The 22,330-nt window shown below is 45.8% G+C and overlaps 2 protein-coding genes and 4 non-coding genes across 8 annotated transcripts; 2 read left to right on the top strand and 4 right to left on the bottom strand.

Moving 5' to 3' along the window:
- On the bottom strand, positions 1-72 carry TRNAD-GUC. The gene has a single exon. It is a non-coding gene; the product is annotated as a tRNA-Asp (tRNA).
- Positions 73-976: 904 nt separating this feature from the next.
- On the bottom strand, positions 977-1,048 carry TRNAG-UCC. Its single transcript has one exon. It is a non-coding gene; the product is annotated as a tRNA-Gly (tRNA).
- A 776-nt stretch (positions 1,049-1,824) lies between these two features.
- On the top strand, positions 1,825-1,907 carry TRNAL-CAG. The gene has a single exon. It is a non-coding gene; the product is annotated as a tRNA-Leu (tRNA).
- Positions 1,908-6,911: 5,004 nt separating this feature from the next.
- Positions 6,912-9,517, bottom strand: HSPA6 (heat shock protein family A (Hsp70) member 6). The gene has a single exon (XM_043876541.1). The coding sequence runs from the start codon at positions 9,177-9,179 to the stop codon at positions 7,248-7,250; it is 1,932 nt and encodes a 643-aa protein (XP_043732476.1). The 5' UTR covers positions 9,180-9,517; the 3' UTR covers positions 6,912-7,247.
- Positions 9,518-9,854: 337 nt separating this feature from the next.
- Positions 9,855-9,925, top strand: TRNAG-GCC. The gene has a single exon. It is a non-coding gene; the product is annotated as a tRNA-Gly (tRNA).
- Positions 9,926-13,904: 3,979 nt separating this feature from the next.
- LOC122676940 (low affinity immunoglobulin gamma Fc region receptor II-like) lies at positions 13,905-20,656 on the bottom strand. 3 transcript variants are annotated; one of them, XM_043876552.1, is made up of 5 exons: positions 20,517-20,656; positions 18,642-18,662; positions 17,181-17,435; positions 15,433-15,699; positions 13,905-14,364 (listed from the first exon to the last, which is right to left on the bottom strand). In XM_043876552.1, the coding sequence occupies exons 1-5, from the start codon at positions 20,617-20,619 to the stop codon at positions 14,222-14,224; spliced, it is 789 nt and encodes a 262-aa protein (XP_043732487.1). In that variant the 5' UTR covers positions 20,620-20,656; the 3' UTR covers positions 13,905-14,221. The 3 variants fall into 3 exon arrangements, with proteins under 3 accessions (XP_043732487.1, XP_043732488.1, XP_043732486.1); XM_043876553.1 differs by having other exon boundaries at positions 15,517-15,699; positions 17,181-17,438; XM_043876551.1 differs by having other exon boundaries at positions 17,181-17,438.
- Between the last annotated feature and the right edge of the window lie 1,674 nt (positions 20,657-22,330).

Genomic DNA, 22,330 nt, shown 5'->3' on the forward strand with positions numbered 1-22,330 from the left:
CTCCCCGTCGGGGAATCGAACCCCGGTCTCCCGCGTGACAGGCGGGGATACTCACCACTATACTAACGAGGAAAACGACAGTTGCCGGGCCAAAACTGCTCCCTAGGAAGCTACTTCTAAACTGCCATAGTCCTTGAAAAATGGCTGTTATTCAACTTGTCACTTTACTGTATCTAGACTGTCACGTTGCAATTGAAACATAATGGGAGCTCCACGTGTAACTTAAACTTTCTAATAGTCACCTTAAAAAGTAAGAAGAAACAGGTGATATTTTAAATGGTATATGTGATTTAACTCAAAATTCCGAAATAAGAACTAGATTCTTTTACATAATTTTCAAGCTGGTAAGTATTTTACATTTATAGATACCACATTTCTACTCAGACGTTAAATTTTCATCAGAAAAAAATGACTAATATTTAGATTTCATGACATTCACAACTGAAATTCAAGTGGATTCATAACGTACCATGTTGCTCCTAACGTACTTTAACGTTCTGCAATAGGAAAATGGAGTATCTGTTTACTTTTTACATCAATTTATTTTAATTAATTAATGCATTAATGACAATTAACTAGACTTTGAAATGCAGTTCCTCAGACACATTTGCCAGTTTCAAGTGCCCAACAGCTTGTGGCTACCGTATCAGTCTCGGAAATATAAAACCATGGCCCCTTTCTGAAGCTCAGTTTCAGACAGGACATCTGGAAGATCCCAAATATTTCTCAAGAGTTGAAAGTTTAAAATGGAAAGCAGGAGGGAAGGTAAGAGAGAAAAGAAACGCTTCGGCTTCTAACCCCTCCAAAATGTAGCTGGGCAGAGAACGAGGTAGAGGGAGAAAGTGAGGCGTGGCCGCAGTTCTAGTTTCAGTTCTCAGTTTCGCTCAGGCTTTAAATTGTAAGAAACATTGCACGCTCTTCTTCTCTCCCTTACGGAGCTTGTTTAGTTAGCGTGGAAAAGGGAAAAGGAAACACTTGCGTTGGCCGGGAATCGAACCCGGGTCAACTGCTTGGAAGGCAGCTATGCTCACCACTATACCACCAACGCCCGCTTAGTAAGCTTTTCGAAAATCATATATAAGAGTAACAGAGGCTATGAATCTGCAAATGTTTTTTAGTACTTGTTCTGTGTCTGAAACCCCAAAATACACAGAGCCTTTTCTAGGAGAGGATGGACCCCGTCCTTACTCCTCTTAATCGGCCCCCGCCAACTAAGGACGACGGCCTGAAACGCAGAGACCACCAGGGGCCCAGAGTTGGAAGGATGGAACAGCGGGAAGCCCGGAGGGAAAGCCAATGCCTCGCTCGGCAGAGCATTTTCTTCCCCACGCCCCCGCTTTCTGTCATCCGAACTCCCTGCCCCGCCGCTTGGCGCCGCCCCAGGACTAGATACACAGGGTGTTGCATTCAGTAAGGGTGATTTGAAGCGAAGGGGCCGAGGGGGAGCAGCCGACAAGGGAGTCCACTCTGGTGTGGCTAGGTCTCCCGAGAGAAGGAGCGAGAGGAGCGTTCGAAGGGGCACTGGAGAAATGGATCTTTGCAGTTTAGGATGGTGAAGACGTAGGAAATAAGAGTCAGAAACAGTTTTATTATCCCCATTTTGCGAAGAAGTCCAGGGGGAGTTCTAGTTTTATTTAAAATGAGAAACTAACATCATGCTATTCTTGCCTGAAAAATCCCATGGATGGAGGAGCCTGGTAGGATACAGTCCATGGGGTCGCAAAGAGTCGGACAAGACTGAGCAACTTCACTTTCACTTTCAACATCATGCTACAGCACTTTTTGACAGTCTTAGAAAGAAATAAGAGGGTTTATTTCCCGGGTGTCAGGATGGCCGAGCGGTCTAAGGCGCTGCGTTCAGGTCGCAGTCTCCCCTGGAGGCGTGGGTTCGAATCCCACTTCTGACAACATCAGCTTATTTTCTTCGAAGATCCTTTTGTTTCCAGTGAACAAGTAGGATTTAATTCGTGTAGAAACGACTATTGATTAATCAACACTTTGTTTTAATCAACGCTTTTTCTATCAAGACTTTTTAATGCTCCCTATCTACATATGAAGAGTGTGCTTCGCTTTGAATATAAAAGTGAATCTATTTAGATCTATGTATGTGCTGTGTGTTAGTCGCTCAGTCGTGTCCGCCTCTTTGTGATCCCATAGACTGTAGCCCACCAGGCTCCTGCGTCCATGAAATTCTCCAGGCAAGAATACTGGAGTGGGTTGCCATTTCCTTCTCCAATTTAGATCTATCCCTAGTTACAATTTTTTTCCCCTTTCCTTTAGACTCCAGTTTCTCAGCGCTTATTCACTTCATGGAGAAAAGCCCTCAATCCAGATCTCTTAATTTGCAATTGACCCGAGTCTTTTTGTGCTAAAGATTTTAGAGTCAAGCTTTGGTAGGACTCTTGATTCCCCACCATCTTGCCAAACTGCTCCCACCACCAATTTTTATTCAATAGGCTTGCTGTACCACCAAAAAACAGGGAAAGAAATCAACATACCAAACCCAGGGAAAAGTAATAGAGAGGGAAAATAAAATCATGGAGTTGTTTCAAGAACTTTTTCTTCAAGACCTAAAAAAGTCACTTTCTCATTTGAGAAGAACTCGTTATAGAAAAATGTTGTCCTTTGCGGAAGAGAGAACTGTCAATCTGAAGAGGCTGAATGTGTGAGGTTCATAAGCATGAAGATGGAAGGATCTTTAGGTTGGTTAGTGAAAGTTTACATTCTTTGTTATTTACTAGACTATGACCTTGGGAAATGTATTTGACTTTTCTGAGTCTTAGTTTGCTTGTTGTAAAATGGAGACAGAATTGTTGTCAGGATTGAGTGAGATGACCTAGGGGCTTATTAGAAATACAAATCTCAGGCTGCACCTCTGATTTATTGAATCCACATTTTATAAGATTCTCAAATGATTCTCATGCATATTAAAGTTTGAAAGCACTGGTCTATCTAATTTAGATGTCTTTGTGCAGGTAGATCTTTAACTTTGAATATCCTTTCCCTTGCCACCTTTTACTTTGTATCATTTGAACACTTACAATATGCCAGTCACTGCTTAGAACAGAGGATAAAAAGTTAAAATAGATACTGTATCTAAACTAAAGACAATAAGAGTGTATCCATAACAGAGACAGGTAAAAAATAGCAAAGCTGAACCTTAACTACATGATCAAGATTAAGGTCACCATAGTGCAGTCACATTGGTATCACATACCTCCTGATATAATGCAATAAGATGGGCACTTCACTCTGTGATATACTGCCCCCAAATCCCACTCTAATCATAAGAAGTCTGACAAACCCGAATTGGGGGACAATCTGCTTCCCTGGTAGCTCAGCTGGTAAAGAACCCACCTGCAACGCGGGAGACCTGGGTTGGATCCCTGGGTTGGGAAGATCCCCTGGAGACGGGAAAGGCTACCCACTCCAGTATTCTGGCCTGGAGAATTTCATGGACTGTAATAGTCAATGGGGTCGCAGAGTTGGACACAACTGAATGGCTTTCACTTTCTTTCTGCCAAACGCCTAACCAGTACATACCAAAATGTGAAAGTTCTTTTTTCTTTTTACACTGCTTTACGTCTTTATTCATTCATTCATTCATTTATTTTGGCCATGCTGAGACTGCATTGCTGCATGTGGACTTTCTGTAGTTGCAGAGAGTAGTGGGCTATTCTCTAGTTGGGCTTCTCACGGCAGAGCAGAGGATCTATGTGCTCCGGCTTCAGTAGCCGCAGCACAGGGACACATTAGTTGTTGTGGTTCAAGGGCCCTAGAGCGTGCAGGCGTCGGCAGTTATGGCACGTTGGGCTCAGTAGTTGCAGAGCTTGGGCTTAATTGCTCCAAGGCTCCATGTAAGACCTTAACATTAAGAGAAGGTGGATGAAGGATATACAGTGACTTTCTATAGTATCTTTACAACTGTCAGTCAAATTATTGCAAAATAAAAAGGTCTTAAAAAATAAAAAAAAAACAGTGGTTACCTGTTAGGAATAGTAGTAGTTGGGAGTGGGACAAGGAACTGCTATTGCTTTTGTTCTGCCCCCACCACCACCACGAGGCTTGTGGAATTTCAACTGCCCCTACTATGGACAGACCCCGTCACCTCATGGGAAATAGATGGGAGACAGTGGAAACAGTGTCAGACTTTATTTTTGGGGGCTCCAAAATCACTGCAGATGGTGACTGCAGCCATGAAATTAAAAGACGCTTACTCCTTGGAAGAAAAGTTATGACCAACCTAGATAGCATATTAAAAAGCAGAGACATTACTTTGCCAACAAAGGTCCATCTGGTCAAGGCTATGGTTTTTCCAGTGGTCATGTATGGATGTGAGAGTTGGACTGTGAAGAAAGCTGAGCGCCGAAAAATTGATGCTTTTCAACTGTGGTGTTGGAGAAGACTCTTGAGAGTCCCTTGGACTGCAAGGAGATCCAACCAGTCCATCCTGAAGGAGATAAGTCCTGGGTGTTCATTGGAAGGACTGATGCTGAAGCTGAAACTTCAATACTTTGGCCACCTCATGCAAAGAGTTGACTCATTGGAAAAGACCCTGATGCTGGGAGGGATTGGGGACAGGAGGAGAAGGGGATGACAGAGGATGAGATGGCGGATGGCATCACCGACTCGATAGACACGAGTTTGAGTAAACTCCGGGAGTTTGTGATGGACAGGGAGGCCTGGCGTGCTGCGATTCATGGGGTCGCAAAGAGTTGGACATGACTGAGTGACTGAACTGAACTGAACTGAACTACGGACAGAAACCCAGCCAAGGCAGTGGAAGTATAGAGTCCTAACCACTGGACCACCAGGGAATTCCCAAAACTGCTGATTTTTCATTGGAAGGGTTGTAGGAAGTTTTGATTTTTTAATAATGGGATGTATTTTGTTTCAATATTTTGGGAAACAAATTAATATTGTAATCACACATAGTTGTGATTACAGCAATCAAACTAAAACTATATATACACAATACAATGACATTTAAATACCAGGCCGTCCTCCAACCCAGGGATCAAACAGCATCTCCTTCATTGCAGGGGAATTCTTTAACTCTAAGCCACCAGGGAAGTCCATTAACAGGAAACAATCCCCAAAGTATCTAAAGCATCAGCAACAGTCATTCAGAAGTAGTTGAAGTGGTTAGTTTGTTTCAATCTCTCTGTAGAAAAGTAGATACCATCCAAATGAGATCTGAAGTGTTTTCACAACTAAGCATGATGAAATTCTCCTTCTTATAACTTGTGTCTATTTAGAGAGAGAGATTGTTGAAATGTGAGGAAACTATCCAAACCTTGTAGGTGTCGTCATTTTGCTTGAGAAGTTACAAAACAGGTTGCACTGGTCAATGTTTGGAAGTTGGAAGAACATTCAAGAAAGGGGAAGTATAATACAGAACATGTGTATGATATCATCTCTTTTTTGCAGGTTCTTTCAATGTGAAGCCAAGTCACAAAAGACTTGGGCCAGGTGCAGGAAGAAGCAGTTAAAGATGACAACCAGACAGCAGGTGGGTTGTTACTGAAATCTCCTCTCAACCTGCAAGAGATCACCCTTAGCTAAATACAGTGTAGCATCCCTCTAACAAGGGCCACCTTCATTTCTGAGATAAAAATAAGTCTTTGGGCTGATTGGGAACTAACTTACACAAACTTATCTTATGTCATTTAACTGGCAGTAAAGTTGAGCCTGAGGATATTCCCCAGGTTCAGTCACTTGCTAAAAAAGCGCATATTCACTTAATGAATAATGCAAAGATACAATAAAATATACTTTTTCTCTCAGGGATCAGTACCCAACTGTGTTCTAAAGGAATAATATGTACAATTTCACAACATCTGGGGTAAAATCTTTTTTTACTCTTTTTTTTTTAATGGTCTGTTTGTGAGGTAACAGTGCACAGAATGTAGAAGTAGGCAGGACATAGTTCTTAATTCCAACTCTCCCCACTACCCATGTTCCCTGAGTTAATAGCTATGGATATTGAGTACATTGTTTAACCTCTTTTAACCTCTGGATCCTCACTTTCAAAACAGATAATATACTGTGATGTTGCTGTGATGATTAAATTAGATTGTGTAAAGTACCTGGTCAACAATCAATAAGTAATAATTAGTGATAGTGAATATTTGTTGCTCAATACTAGATGCCTAGCCTAACATTCTTCTTCACTCCTCACATACTTATTTAATTGTACCCTCATAACAATCCTGAGATACTATTTGATCATCCCCATTACATAGAAGGGAAAATTGAAGCTCAGAGTTTAACTTGCAGAGTAAAGTAACACCCATCTGGTTCCAGTACAGCCATTTTACTATACAGTTGCCACTGTCGTCATCGTCATTGTCATTATCCTAGGGCTCATCAGCAGAAAGAAGATGGAACCATGCAATTTCTCTCACATAGATAAGATCAATAATAACTTTAATTACACCACTAGACTTACTCTTTTAATCTAGCAAATACTATTCCCCAGAATCCAGGACTTGGGGTCTGTTTACTAAAAGAACAATAATAAGGTCACATTATGAGAGGCAAATAAATAGCATATAAACTTTTTGTCCGTGTATTAGGACATAAAGACTGACAAACTAAACTAAGTTCCCAACACAGAATTTTTATTTTAGGGTCTTGCCAAAACTTGTTTCTCTTCTTTCTCTGCTTTTCCAACTCCACCTCCCTCCCTCTTTCAACAACAATATCACAATTCTCTCCTCTCTCTCCTCACACTTCAATACTATTTCAATGTGCCTTCCTCAAACTCTTCCTCTTGCTTTCCCCTATAGAAATTATGCACATAACCTCATGAATTTTCTTCCCATCCCTCCTTCAAAACCCACCCACACATTTCTGCTTCTGAAAGCCCTGCTCCTTCATCTACTTAATTGGATAGAATGAAAACTAAGAAATTTTAAAAGTTTATTTAGCTTTATTATTTCATATAACAAATCCACACATGCAAATAACAAAGTACATTAAATGTAAGTAAAAGCAATATTAAAGTGCCACACAAATGTTCATAATGATTACTTCTGCTTGTTTGATGTAGGAGAAGATTTTTTATAAGTCAAATGACAAATACCTCAGTAATAAAACATACTGACAAAAAAAAAAAATTCTCTGTCAGGGGTAAGATTCTCCTCTACTCCCACCCCTGAAGTTAGGCAGGATCACAGTAGACAGTCTAGAAAGTCCACAAACCCAGCCCTTACAGTCTCAGCTGACCCGTCCAGAGGGGACATTTAGTCGACCTCCTCAATGACAGGGCCAGTACTGGGGGCTCCATGTCGGGCTTGAGCTCCACAACTGCTGCCCACAGGGACACCAGGCCCCCCATAGAGCCTGGAGAAGATGGGGCAACAGATCTGCTCCAGCTCCCTCTTCTGATGTTCATATTCCTCTTTCTCCGCCAACTGGTTGTGATCCAGCCAAGCAAGGACATCCTGACACTTGTCTTGTACTTTGCGCCTGTCCTCTTCAGGAATCTTATCTCTAAGCCTCTCCTCTTGCAAGGAGCTCTTCACCTGGAAGACATAGGCCTCCAGAGCGTTTTTGGCAGCCACCCTGTCTCTCTGGGCCTCATCCTCAGCCTTGTACTGCTCAGCCTCACGAACCATCCTCTCCACCTCCTCTTTGCTCAGCCGGCCCTTGTCATTGGTGATGGTGATCTTGTTAGCTTTGCCTGTGCTTCTGTCAGTGGCTGTCACACTCAGGATGCCATTGGCGTCGATGTCGAAGGTCACCTCGACCTGGGGGACTCCTCGTGGGGCAGGAGGGATGCCACTGAGCTCAAAGCGCCCTAGCAGGTTGTTGTCCCTGGTCATGGCCCTCTCACCCTCATACACCTGAATCAGGACCCCAGGCTGGTTGTCTGAATAGGTGGTGAAAGTCTGGGTCTGCTTGGTTGGGATAGTGGCATTCCTCTGGATCAGTGTAGTCATCACCCCACCAGCTGTCTCTAGCCCCAGAGACAGGGGAGCCACATCCAGCAGCAGGAGATCCTGCACCTTCTCACACGTGTCGCCCATCAACACTGCTGCCTGCACGGCAGCCCCATAAGCCACAGCTTCATCCGGGTTGATGCTCTTGTTCAGCTCCCTGCCATTGAAGAAGTCCTGCAGGAGCTTCTGTACCTTGGGGATTCGGGTAGAGCCACCCACCAAGACAATGTCATGGATCTGGGCCTTGTCCAGCTTGGCATCCCGCAAGGCCTTCTCCACCGGCTCCAGGGTGCTGCGGAAGAGGTCCGAGCACAGTTCTTCAAAGCGGGCTCGAGTGATAGAAGTGTAGAAGTCTACACCCTCAAACAGGGAATCGATCTCCAGAGTGGCCTGGGTACTGGACGACAGGGTGCGCTTGGCGCGCTCGCAGGCCGTGCGGAGCCTGCGCAGGGCCCGCTTGTTCCTGCTCAAATCCTTCCCGTGCTTCCGCCGGAACTCCTCCGTGAAGTGGTTCACCAGCCGGTTGTCGAAGTCCTCTCCACCCAGGTGAGTGTCTCCAGCCGTGGCCTTCACCTCAAAGACACCAGCGTCGATGGTGAGGACCGACACGTCGAAGGTGCCCCCACCCAGGTCGAAAATGAGCACGTTGCGCTCCCCGGCGCCCAGCCGGTCCAGGCCGTAGGCGATGGCAGCTGCCGTGGGCTCGTTGATGATCCTCAGGACGTTGAGCCCCGCGATGGCACCCGCATCCTTAGTGGCCTGCCGCTGCGAGTCGTTGAAGTAGGCGGGCACCGTGATCACAGCGTGCTTCACGGGCTGGCCCAGGTACGCCTCCGCCGTCTCCTTCATCTTGCTCAGCACCATGGACGAGATCTCCTCGGGGTAGAACGCCTTGTCCTCCCCGCGGTAGGACACGCGCACCTTGGGCTTGCCGCCCTCGCTCACCACCTGGAAGGGCCAGTGCTTCACGTCCGACTGCACAGTGGGGTCCGCGAACCTGCGCCCGATCAGTCGCTTGACGTCGAACACGGTGTTGTGCGGGTTCAGGGCCGCCTGGCTCTTGGCCGCGTCGCCCACCAGCCGCTCGGAGTCTGTGAAGGCCACGTAGCTGGGGGTGGTGCGGTTGCCCTGGTCGTTGGCGAGGATCTCCACCCGGCCGTGCTGGAACACGCCCACGCACGAGTACGTGGTGCCCAGGTCGATGCCTATGGCCAGCTCCCTCGCGGCGGACATGGTTGTGGCTTCTCCCGCTCCCGGCGACGAGTGCGATACGGAGTCGGATGCCCGAGCCTGCGGAAGTTGGTGCTGCTCAGCCGTGGAGGTGCGCTCAGCGGTGCCGCTCTCCTGCCTGCCCAGCTCGGATCTTCCCGGCTCCGGCTCCACGAGCTTTTTATCCAGTTGCGGGAGGCCCGCCTCCTCCCGCCGCCGCCGCCGCGAAACTTCTAGCGCCTTCGCGGCGAGCCCAGAGCCACCCGGCCCACCCGATCCGGCTGACTCAGCCCGGGACGCGCTGCGCTGACTCTGGGAGAAGGTTCGAGCGGAACGGGCCGTGCGGGGAGCGGCGGCCCCACCAGCGTCGGACTCAGAGCTGTAGAGAAAGTTCCAGCTTCTCCCGGCTTGTTCTAAGGGCTAGCAATTGGGGCAGAAGAATGGTAAGGCGAAAACTTGTTCTCCTTCTGGTTGGTTGAAGAGGGTTGTTTTGAGTTCAGTGGCTCGAGAAAAACCGAAAGCATTAGAGCCATGGCCTCAAGGACAAGGGTTTAAAGTTTTATCATTTTAGTCTTGAAACATAAAGGCAGTGTTTTCAAAATTGTGAGTAAGAGGGGTGGCCAGATTTCTGTTATGGGCTGGACCTAGGGTCAGAGACGATGGTAAGAGACAGTGCTGCAAGTCCTTTTCGCGGAAGTAGCATTGGTGGTTCAGTGGTAGAATTCTCGCCTGCCACGCGGGAGGCCCGGGTTCGATTCCCGGCCAATGCATGCAATCTGCTGTTTTCTTTCAGGGTACCCTCATTTTAACTTTTTTTTTCTTCTTTAATTCAACTTCTAAAGTGGATCTTCATTAAAAAAAATTATTGGAGTGTAGTTGTTTTAAAATGTTTCTGCTGCTGTACAGCAAAGTGAATCACTTATACATTTACATGTATTCACTCTTTTTTGAGATTCTTTTCCCATAAAGGTTAATTATAGAGTGTTGAGAAGAGTTACCTGTGCTATACGTTCTTTATTAGTAATCTTTTATATATGGTAAGGGTGTATGTTGAGACTTTCTATTCTAGGATTTGTAACGTTGAGACAAACAAAATCAGTTAGTTGAGGACTGAGTTCTTTTGATTTTCCTTCCCTTACCAAGTCGCATTCCTGAGAAGAGCTGGAATCTGACGCTGCGGCTTGAACACCCGGGGATGACCCAGCCTCGGAGGGAATACAGCACAGGGGAAAGAAGGATGCAATAAACTGTAGTGAGAGTGTCCCCGTCATTGAGTCTCCTCCCTGGGCTGGTGTCTCCAAGGAGCATCACCCCAAGGGGCCTGTTGAAAAGCCATCATGCGCGGTTTTTCTCTGAGGCCTGGACAGTTTCCAGCTGGAGCCCAGGATGCAAGTGGGGAGTAAATTCCTGGAGGCTGCAGTGCATCCTGTGCCTTGAGGCTAGGGGAGGAGATGCATTCAGGGGTCTGTAAAGCCACATTTTTTCCCATCAGCCCTATGGCCTTACAAATTGAGTCTTTGCCATGTCTCACTTTCTTTAATTCAGAATATCCCATTTTGAATTTTTTGGTGTTTCTTTTGGGTGTGGACTTCCAAAAAGCCCAAAGGAGGAGACTCTTCTGGAAACACGAGGTTGGAAATGGAAGAAAGAGAAGCCAATGTTCTCTGTAACCTCCCCATGAAGGAAGGAACTCTAGTTTCCTGCATGACAGATGCGGATAGTCACCACCATACTAAGAGCATAGTACCCGGGGAAACATGGTACATTCTAACGTTAAACTTCAGTAGCTTCAAATTTAATATGTTATTATTCACTTGATACAAAGGAAACTACTAATTTTTAAAAAGAGGAAGTAAAAACCTTTGCTCCATCAATTGGTCTTTTTTCCTCATATGGCTCAGAACCCTTTGGAGTGCTTCAGTGCCTTTGAAGAGGGCAGAGGAAGTCAGGATGCAGATGTCAGTCCCACTTCTGTACTGGGTTTCTGGGCCAATCCTTTCCCAGTGTGGTGATGAGAAAGAGCTGGCAAAGTTTGCTGCTAGTATGCTCAGCTGTACTGGGAAGGTGATCAGTCCATGAAATAAGAGAATGTTTGAAGAAATGTGCAATGAGCTACTTCTGCAGTAAAAAATCAAACCATCCTCAAAAAGAAGGAACCTATTTTATAACCCAAGAGGGAGAGAAGCTGTCAGCTTTGAATTCATTCTCTCTCAGTGTTTAGGCTGGCCAGGCCTGTGTGTCAAAGTCAGGATATTTTAGGCAAGGCCCTGCAAAAAAGGGTGCTCACTTGAGAAAGAAACATGTGGCCTGGCCTGGCGTCTGTGCCCTATAGTTCAGGGACTACCTTGTCCAAGCTGCTCCAACTTTCTCTCCCAGTCCTCAGCAGCCTCAAAATTTGAGCCCTGCACATCTACCCCCAAGAGTTCCAAGTTCCAAGAGTTCTACAGCTTCTAAAACAAGCTGTAGAACAAAATATACAGTACAATCCAATTACAGTATGTACAGATCTGTGATACCAACTACTTGTACATCCTTGAGCAAATCATTTCAACCATCTGGCCTTCATTGCTTTCTCAGTTTTAAAATGAAGAGATTGCACTTCATCTTTTCTAAGACTTTCTGGCTGTAGAAGTCTCTGATTTTATCCAGGAGCAAAAGAGGATTCCTGTTCCCCCTAAACTATGTACCTGCTCTATACCTGAATAAATCATGCTTCTGTTGATAAAAAGAGGAGTGATCTGCTATGTCTATCATATGGTGCCATATATACTTTATTCATTTTAACCCTTAAAAACAGTACAGTAAGGAACCTTAGTGTGCTAGATATTGATGATGCTTAAAAATATGTTTGAATCTCCTCTTTCCAGCCTCAAAAAAGGATTGCAATTTCATGCCTCTTGAGGTCAGGTCATACGACTTGTTTCAATTAATGAAATTTAAGTATGTATGATATGTTACTTTTGGACAGAGGATGTTTAATTACTATCCTAATTGCTACTGTTCTCTTTGCCTTCCTTGGCAATGTGTGGTAGTTGGTGTTAAAATGAAAGTATACTATAAACCGGAACTGTCCCATGAGAGATAGCTTCCTTAGGAAGTCTTCCACATTTAAAGCAGAAAATGAGTGAGGAATAGATCTTGGATGATTTATGCCACTAAGATTGTATTTTTACAGCATATGAGCTTAATATGCTGGCTAGAGCTAGTCAAATGGGGTTATCCCCATTTTTTTCCCAATGTGACTAGCCACAGAAATGTAACTCACCCACAGTTCTACCTTTGATTTCGTCCCTACTCCAACTTAGACCTTCTTATTTTTTTTTTTCAGTTACTATAGTAAAAGCAGTCTTATCTATTTAAAGGGAAAGTGCCAGCCAAATTGTGTGCTCTGAAGACATCAGATTCCATAAGCATTTATCAAACATCTACTATGTTCCAAAGACATTATGCTTCCATGGATGTTGTTACACTTCAACCTCACATGATATCCCTGGGGAGGGAGACAGATCTTACTTCTTCACAGAAGAAGAATCTAATTCATAGAGTAGTTAAATGAATTCTTCAAGACAAAGCACCTAGCAAATGGTAGAAATGAAACCCAAATCCAAGTTGTTCGCCTCTTTTTAGTATGCTTTCCACGGCTGCTGTACAGGCTTAGAGAGTCGATTCAATTAGAGGGAAGCAGGTCCAACTGATACACTCCTTTACAAGATGTGATGGGTGGAAGTAAAAAATGAGTTTAGATGGATAACATTCAAAGCTGAAATGCATGTACTAGTGGGATATTTTGGGTAGTATCTAATAGGGTGTTCAGTAATACTGAATTGGACTTCTGCTTCTGGTAAGATGGAGTAGATGTGCTTTTTTAAAAAAGTCTCTGATTTTGAATGCTGAAGGATTGACTCATTCCATAAATATGTATTGAGGGCCTTATCATGTGCCAGACACCGACCTTGACTCTTAAGTATATAGTAGTGAACAAAACAGACAAAGGCCCAGATCTCCTGGAGCATGTTTTTTTTGTTTTTTGTTTTTTGTTTTCTGGAGCATGTTTTAATGAGAGAGGGAGTAGTCAGTTGGTGATACATACATGGGGAAAAAATACAGCAATAAACAACTGAATAAATGAACATATTCAGTTGGACATGAGAACAATGGGGAAAATAAAGCAGGAGAGCAGGATTAGGAGACAGTAGAGGAGTGAAGTTAGATTGAATGACCAAGGAGACTTCACTGATGAGGTGATATTTGAGTAAACACCATGAAGAAGCCTGATGTTGATATCTGTAAGAACATTTCAGAAACAGTAAATAACATAAACCTGTAGCAGAAGTAAAACTGAGGTGTCCAAGGAAGCAAAACAGAGCAGTAAATGAGGTCAGAGAGGCATTGAGGAGCAAGATCATGTAGTACCTTGTAGAACATTGCAAAGGCTTTAGCTATTACTCTAAATGCAAGGGGGAAGCTATTACATGGCTTCCAGAAAAGAAGTGACAGATATAACACACATTGGCTGTTGTGAGAATAGACTGTTGGGTGACATGGTTGAGTGCAGGAAGACCACGCAGGAGGCTGTTGCAGTAATCCAAGTAAGAGAGGATAGTGGCTTGGATCAAGATGCTGCCACATCCACCCCTCCTCCTGGGGCTGCACCATCCCTCCAGGCAGCCCCGGCCCCCATGATGAGCCCATCTGCAGGCTGTGAGAAGTGGGAAGATTGTTGGATTTGCTTTGAAAGAAGCACCAGGATTTACTGAGGTTTCATTTATTTGAGGAGCCTCTGGCGAGGAGCTGGGAGAACACATTTGCTGTGAGTCCATGTAGAGCTGGGTGAGTTGGGACTGTGCCTTAGCCTTTGGGAAATCAGTGAAGGCAGGGCCTGTTACCTTCTACTTGATCTGGAGATAACAGGTCTTTTCTTTCCCTGGAGGCTCCTTAGCCCAGGTTGTTGCCAAGGAGAGGCCAGGGAAGAGGAAAGTTCTGGACTGAAGAGCGCTGCCACCACTGCTGTTACACCATGGAATGAGGGGTCATTTGTCCTGAGGGTCTTGGCTCCATCGGACTTTTTAATTCCTCCGGTCTCCCATGGAGCTTTGAAGGTCTCTCTGCACTGAAAAATACAGGCCTGTATCCACTGCAAAAAGGAGCCCCATCACCAGGCAGAAAGTGATTTGATGCCAAGGTGAAGAGATGAGTGGAATTGCTGGACCTAATCGGAGAGGCAGAGGAATGGGAAAAATGACAGTTGTTAAGACAGAAATTTGGAATAAACACTCATGTCCCTAGTGAGGAGTCTGCAAGGCAACCCAAGCCAAGGCCAGGAGCAGACAGCTACCCCAGGAAGTCTGCAGTGGGTCGCTTCATCTCTCTGCCTTCCCATCGGCATTTCCCAAAGGATGACCTCCAACACATCTGTTCTGCAGGACATTAAGAGAAATTATAGAGGAAGAAGGGTTATGTGGCTACCTGAGTTTAGCAAATGCCTTACTAGACTTAATTTAAAAGTTTTCTTTGAGACAGGGCTTCTTGAAGCCTTTGGTGTGCATTATGAATATAAAAGGAGAGGAAAAGAATACATAGTGTGTTCTGCATTAATGTGACCACAGAACCCTTCATTCTGAAAGGGTTCTCAAAGAGTTATGTGATTGGGGAACATCCTTTGGGGAACACTGAACTCGGGAATACACGGATGACATCAACACATCTTCACTCACTACCTCCTCTGAACCCAGGACTGGGTACTCACTAATGAACATTAGGCTGGCATAAATTTGTGATACCATCTGAAAGGACATAATATGAATTCCACAATGTACAATTTCTCAAGAACAGGCAGAAGTCTAGTTCTTTCTGTGTAGAGAGAGATTCTCATGCCAACATGGCTGCAGCAAGCTAAGATTTGATCCTAGGCTGAGAGGTTCAGTAGGAAAACACAGCAAGCATTAGACTCCAAGAGAGACATATGATAAACTAGTTTGAATGAGATGCAAAAGAGGGAGAGTGGCAATGTCTGATAGTTGGATATGGAGGATGAAAAGGTGGACTTTGTCCCCTGAGAGTTAAAACACCAAATGAATGACACGCATTTCTATAATCCCTGAGAAATGACCTGGAACAGAGCTTCACATTCACATAACCATCAGGTCAAACTAGGACTTTCAGGGTTCCTGTTTATGTCAAACAGGCGCTCCCAGGAAAACAAACATTCTGGAGTCCAGAAAAGATTAGTAATCCCCTCACTACCCATCTTTCCAAGGTGTGCATCTCCTTGAACAACCTTCATTCCCATCTTGGACAGTGATGTTCACTGGCTGTGACGAGTGTGGCGTCTTCCCGATAAACGCTGTGCAGTGGTACTTGCCACTGTGACTGAAGTTGGCACGTGGGATAGAGAAGTTGGAACGCTGATAGGAAAATATCTTGGATTTCCCATCCTGGTAGAACGTGATCTTATTCAGAGGGTGGTTTCTCCAGCTGTGGCACCTCAGCAGAATGGGCTCCCCTTCCTGGAACACGAGGCTGGGGGTCTGGAGCAGCAGCCAGTCTGAAAGACACAAAGGGACCGCAGGACCCAGAAGGTCTTGATTCAGATCTGAGACCCAGACCATCCAGGGGCCAGTATGTGTGGAGGGAAGTTTAAATGTGGAATCGCACACCCCTGGTCTCTAATTCTGGCTCCTTCATGTATGCACCCTGTGATCCTGGGTAAATAATGAATTCTTCTGGGCCTTAGTTTCCTCGTATGCAGAACTAGTCACAATAATACCATTAGCTGTACTGTCTACAGTAGTTGCTGGCACACAGTAGGTGTTCAGATAGGCTTGTCTTCTCGTTCCTGTCCTGGGAGATGCCAGCTGCAGCCCTATCTGGCCCCAAGAGTCCTCTGCAGGAGGATACAGGGGACCCGGGAGGAAAGGGAGAAGCCAGTCTGAGAGAGGACACAGCATGTGAGGGGGACACAGAAGAGACCTGTGTCTTTGGGGAAAGCCATGGGCATCCAACAAATATTAGCTTACTTAGTGCTTGTTAGTAAATGTGGAATTTCACTTAAGCGGGGACTTCATCTCAAGCCAGCAGTGACATGGGTGGGCCATTAGCCGGCTGTGTATCTTTCCCCCCAATTTTCATTCTTTTACTGAGGAAAAATATTTCATTTCTTTGTTGTGTAGGGAATAGAGGCTTAGGTAGCTACTTCTAATCCTGATCTCAGCCCACACCAAGCTTTTTCCTGAAGCTGTAGGACAGAGCAGAGTTGAAATTGGAAAGAAAGGGTAGGAAACAACAGATACATTGGAAGGGAGAAGGGAGATAAGAAAAAATGACAACAGTCACACATGTGCCAGTCAACCACACTTAGACCCTTCAGCAAATCATGATGCCAACCAAGCTGTATTTATGGAAGCCACCTTAATAAGAAGCCCATGCACCTCAAGTAGAGAGCAGCCCACAAGCAGCAGCAAAGACACACAGCAACCATAGATAAATAAATAAATAAAAATTTAAAAGACACGAGTCTCACCTCAGTTGCACAGAGAGAGGGCAGGGATTAGAGAAATGCTGGTTCTCACCAGAACCTCGTGTGGGAGGCAGTGGTATCTCCACTAGCAGGTGAGGAAACTGAGGCTCAAAGGTAAATGAAATCATCATGTTTAGATGGCTAGTAATTCCCTGTGCATTTGACTCTGCCATAAAAATGGAAAGATTTCTATGAATTAGAGATTTTCTTCTGCTTCTCTCACACCCAGATGCCTGTTGGTGGCCTTGTCACCTTCTTGCTCAATCAGCACCAAGATAAAGGAGCCCAGCATATTCTGAGAAATCTCTTAGGAACTTCCACCTCACCACTCACACTAAGCCAAGGAGGTGGGTTGAAAAGGGAAATGGGTGGGCCAAAACCACTTCAAACAACTCACAGCCATGCTTTCCAGTAAGTAGGCAACTGCCCTTTCCTAAAAACCTCTGCCATGTAAGCAGATTCCATCTCCCCTTGTTCTCCCAGATTCTCCAGGGCCTTCCTCCACTGACCGGAAATCACATCCAGATGCACAGGGTCGCTGAGGCTGGTCTGCTCCCTCTGGCACCTGTAGGATCCACTGTCATTGCTGCCGGCCTGAAAGCTGTAGCTGGGCTGGTTCTGGGTGTGGATGGAGCTCCCGTTATGGAACCACATGGTGAGGTTGCCGTCATAGAAGCTGGTCCCCTGGCACACCAGCGTCACACGATCCTCCCTGAGCACATTGATCCACGCAGGCTGGATGCTCACCACAGCTTTTGGGAGATCTGCTGAGGGGCAGAGAGAGGAGGCAGCGTGAGGAAAAGGGACCCCAAGGGCCTAAGCAGACCCCAGATCTCAGATGATGGAAAACTGAGGCCATGCTGGGGAGATCAAGAGAAGAACCCAACCCAGAACAGTTCTGCAACTGAAGGCAATTCCTCCAACTCATGTGGCCACACAGGGGCCCCCAGGAACCCAGATTCTCTCAGGGAGCTTGGCTCCTCCTCAGAGGAGAAGGTGTGGGGTAGGGAAATGGGAGAAGGGGGCAAGTAAACAGTCTAGAAACACAAACACACCTCACCCAAGGAGCTCTACCCAGTTTCTTTGTCCCTATTTCTCTTTCTCTCTCAAACTCACACTCACAGACATGCACATACACACACTACGCATACATCCTTTGGGGAATCACTCCCCCACCCTCATAAACTGAGGCATTTGGACACTAGTGGATAAACTGTCTTCCCAGCTGGATGAAGACAAGGGGGCCATCTGGTGGAGGTGCCAGGCTGAGAGTCAGAGGTCACATTTCTCGTCTGACCTGTTTCATTCTTTGTCCTTTAGAACAGACCTGTCCTGACACCCAAGAACAGAGGGGTCTCTATGGCCTCAGAAGAATAAGAAAGAGTGAGACAGACTGGAAGACCAGTCTGGGGAGCCCTGGATTCAGTGACCAGGGAGAGCCCCACCCCCTACCAGTCCTGGGTGGTGGAGAGGCTAGTGGTGCTGAGAAAGCAGTGCCCAGCAGTGTTCACCCCACCCAGCTGCAGCCAGTAATACCGCCTCCTCTTTCTGTCCAAGGGAAGAGGCCCTGAAGCCTTCAGATACATGAAAAATGGACAATTTATCAACCCATGGGGATAACCCAAGCAGATCATGTGATTCTGCATGGCCTGGGCTCGTGGTTTAGTTTGGAAAGAGGAAGCAATTGAGACAGAGGACAGTTATTTTCTGTGACAGAATCTGTGAGGTCTCGGACAGAAGCAGGAGGGCCGAGGCATCTGTGTCCCTTGGCTGCCCACCGCTGGTGGCTTCAGTGGGAGGGTGGGAAGCAGGAAGGAGAAGGGCGCAGGGCTCCTTGTGGGTGCAATTCCTCTTTCCTGGCTCTACCTCGGTCCTGGGTTGCTGGTGCATCCAGAGTTCCTCCAGACAGGGTGCAGGCAGCAGAGAGAGAGGGTGGCTGGGGGACAGAGGGGATGTGGGGGAGCACTTACCAGGTTTCCCAGCAACAGGAGCTGTGAGAGAGAAAGCAAAGATCAGCCTGGTGTTTGCATATGATGATTTATCATTACAAATAATCACATTGTGAAAGGTTGTTGCTGAGCCATGAAAGATGCCAGGACTCTTGGCCTCTGGAGGAGAGGAATTCAATCCAGGTCAGTGACAAGGCATGATTGCTCAGAGCTTTTGTGTAATAAAGTTTTATTAAAGTATAAAAGAGATAGAGAAGGCCACTCAGACTGGTCTTTGGATATAGACATCAGAAGGGGGCAGAAAAAGTGCCACCTTGCTAGTTTTGAGCAAGAAGTTATATTCCTATCAGCAGGTTGCTAATTAGAGGAAGGGAATGTCTCAAAACTCAGAGAGTGGTACCAGGCCCCTTATCCACAACATACATTTTGAGGTAACATTGGCACAAGGTGAATCGTCCCAGGCCATAAAACGATTGACATGAATCTTGAAGAAAGACAGATTTCCAAACAAATACATAGTCTCATTAACATAGCTTAAGAGAACATTTCCATTGGTAAAACATACTGGTCTGTTGAGCTCCTGTGGGTTCTGCGTGTTAGGTAAAACCGACTTGAAGAAAGAGTCTAAGGTAAATACATAGTTCATTAACATAGCTTAAGATAAACATTTCCATAGCATTGGTTAGCTCAAGGTTTGAGAAAAGTTAAGTTTAGGTGGAACCAGGTGTTGTCATGGCAACACAGAATTTTAAGGGAAACCTTTTAATTTTGTGTAGAGAAGGGGAATAAAATCTGACACTTGTAGTTTCCTCCTGCTGTTTAAGAGAGAGAGAAAAAAATGTCTAACCCTTACAGCCTATTTCCTCCATTTGGGGCCCCAGCCTTCCTGCCTGTTACCTTCTCACTTGCAAAGCCCCTTAACTCTCTTGTGAGTCTCTTGTGGTCCTTTAACATAATGTCTGCATTTCGGTCACCTGTGTTGTTCATGCCTTAACTTGTTCAGCTGCATTAACAAAATTACCACAAAGGGGCCAGACTGATATCTTCATAAATTTACTGTCACCATATTCAGAAACACACTAAACTGCAATTCTGACACTTGAGTAAATTTGCTCTGATTCTCTAGGTAGTGATACTGATCTTTTCCTCTCTTCACGCTTGCAGTGCAAGGAGGCATTCATGATGTCTCTGGTCCCACAACTGATGATGCTAGAGTTGCCTGGCTAACATATTCTCTGGTCTCCATCCCTGAATAACCCAGACCCTCAGGCGCTTTTCCCCGGGGGACTCTCCTTTCACATAAAGAGAATAGGTCCTGCTGCCTAAAGTGGTAGGCACAGAGAATGGCCTCTGCTCCCCAATGCAATTTTTATTGCTTCCTCACACCTTTTATTGCTTAAGACAGCATCAACCCTCTTGCCTAAGATTTGGTCCCAGTGAAACACACATTTCTAAGGAAGGTAAACACCTTGGCCATTATTAGTCCTTCAAGTCTAGGTCGCTGGACATTCCTCAGAGCTGGCTTAGCTGTGGGAGGTGGCAGATTACCAGGGACCTTGGTGCCCAGTGTTATTGGGCAAAATGTTTTAAAAAACCCTACTTCTGTCAATTTCATAATTTCCCAAAGCCAGCAAGGTTGTCAGAATGTGATTTTCATCAGCCTGCCTTCACCCTCCTGACTTTCCTGATGTACTTCTCACTGCAGCCCTCATCCTCACCTCTGGCGGTAGAGAGGTTAGTGGTGCAGAGAAAGCAGTGCCCAGCAGTGTTCACCCCACCTAGCTGCAACCAGTGATACCGCCTATTTCTGCAACAACCCAGGTGGCAGCAGGTGACTTAGAAAAGCACACCTGCCCATGGTCCTGCTCTGCTGTCCCTGCTGGGACCCCAACTCACCCAGGAAGAGCAGAGCTGTCCACAGTAGCATATGGTCCCAAGGATGCCAGGGCGTGCAGTGAGCTCGGTTCCTCCTGGCAGCAGGGAAGGCTAGGAATCCCATCACCTCCTAAGGCGAGCAGGTTGCTCTGACAGCCCAGCATGGCAGGCACTGGCTTCTCTCGAGGCTTGATAGATTCCACCCAGAGGGCAAATTCTGGAGTCCAAAAGAGGAAGTGAAAAGAAGTGTTGTTTTATCATTGGCTCCTCCCCTTCCACCCTCTTTCATCTAGAGAGTTCCCTCCCAGAAGATTCAGGGCTTCCCAGAATGAATCTGGCTTAGTCCCACTCCAAATTCACAGAAAATGTAGAAATTAGGAAACAAATTCTCCTCGTCCTCTGGGGCCACAGCTGGGCTCAGCCCCAGGAAGGAACAGGGGAATGATCACCCCTACTCAGCTCAGAACTCCCTGTCTGTCTCTGTCTCTTTGGAAAAGGGGATGGACGAGAGTGTGCCAGGGCACTACCCGTACTTCTAGATCCATTTAGAGGTGCAGACACTGGCATCAGACTCCTCCTGAGACTGAGCAGAGAGGTTTGAGGCCACCTTTCCCCATCATTTGATTGCCTTCATTATCATAATCCAGACTCCATTTTGGATTGTGGAACAAGGACAGAGAAGTGTGTCAGGGTGGTAATAGAAAGATCATTCCCATCCGCTATCACCCCTTGTCTTTCTTGTGCTCATCCCTCCAACAAATATCTTCTGAGCAGCAGCTAGTGCCCTGGTTCTTTACCTTTCTCACCCTCATTCCCATCACTGTTCCCATCACTATGGCATGGTGAAAGAGCAGGGCTTTGGAACTGTATTAGGCTAATTTTGAATGACAGGTAGCTTCTCAGAACTACAGATTCCTCATCTGTATAAATGGAAATTAATACGTCTATCCTTCAAGCAGGATTTCTCAGCCTCAGTACTATTGACATTTGGGGCCAAATAATTCTCGATGTTAGGACCTGTCCCATACATGATAGGGTGTTTAGCAACATCCCTGACCTCTACCCACTAGATGCCAAGTGGCATCCCCTAATTGTGAAAATAGAAATGTCTCTAGACATTGACAAATCTGCTCTTGGGGTAACATTTCCCCTGACTGAGAGCCACTACACTCAAGGTTTTTGAAAATTAAAAGATAATTTCTACGCTAGCACCATCCTTGGTGCATTGTGGGTATCCAAGCAATACTAGTTCCCCTTTTTTGCTTTCTGTCGTCATCCTCATCACTGTTTGTTTACCCTCAACATCCCCAGAACAGAAGACGCTCTGGGATCTCTCTTGGGGCCTTCTGCTGGGGCCTCTTTCCCAAATGCTTTCTCAGGAAACAAGCTGTAATATTCAAAGACATGATATTGTAAAACCTGTTTTTATACTCGGTGGTCTTCAGAAACTTCAACTATCCCTTGGCCCTATTGGCCAAGTCTTTACTACTGGCCCCATTCCACCCCACCTCCCACTCCCAATCTACCTCCAGCCCTTATCTGATTCTTAGGTGAAAAAGTTTCTTTAACCAGTGACAAGGCTCCAGTGAGCTGACATCAACACTTTAGAAGCTAATTTAGGAACAACTTGGTGGTCCAATGCTTAAGAATCCGCCTGCTAATGGAGTAAAAATGGGTTTGATTCCTGGTTCGGGATGATTCCACATTCTGTGGAGCAACTGTGCCTGTGCACCACAACTACTGAAGCCCACGTGCCCTAGTGCCCATGCTTTGCAGCTAGAGAAGGCACTGCAATGAGAAGCCCATGCACCGCAATTAGAGAGTAGCCCCCACTG

This window comes from Cervus elaphus, chromosome 20 (assembly GCF_910594005.1).
Source record: "Cervus elaphus chromosome 20, mCerEla1.1, whole genome shotgun sequence".
Lineage (NCBI taxonomy): Eukaryota > Metazoa > Chordata > Mammalia > Artiodactyla > Cervidae > Cervus > Cervus elaphus.

Coding starts and splice junctions, on each gene's coding strand:
- HSPA6 (XM_043876541.1), bottom strand. CDS start 9,179: ATGTCCGCCGCGAGGGAGCTGGCCATAGGCATCGACCTGGGCACCACG.
- LOC122676940 (XM_043876551.1), bottom strand. CDS start 20,619: ATGGGATTCCTAGCCTTCCCTGCTGCCAGGAGGAACCGAGCTCACTGC. Junction 18,663..20,516: donor GACAGCTCTGCTCTTCCTGG/GTGAGTTGGGGT, acceptor TCTCTCTCACAG/CTCCTGTTGCTGGGAAACCT. Junction 14,365..15,432: donor TGTCCAAGATGGGAATGAAG/GTTGTTCAAGGA, acceptor CTCTCCGATTAG/GTCCAGCAATTCCACTCATC.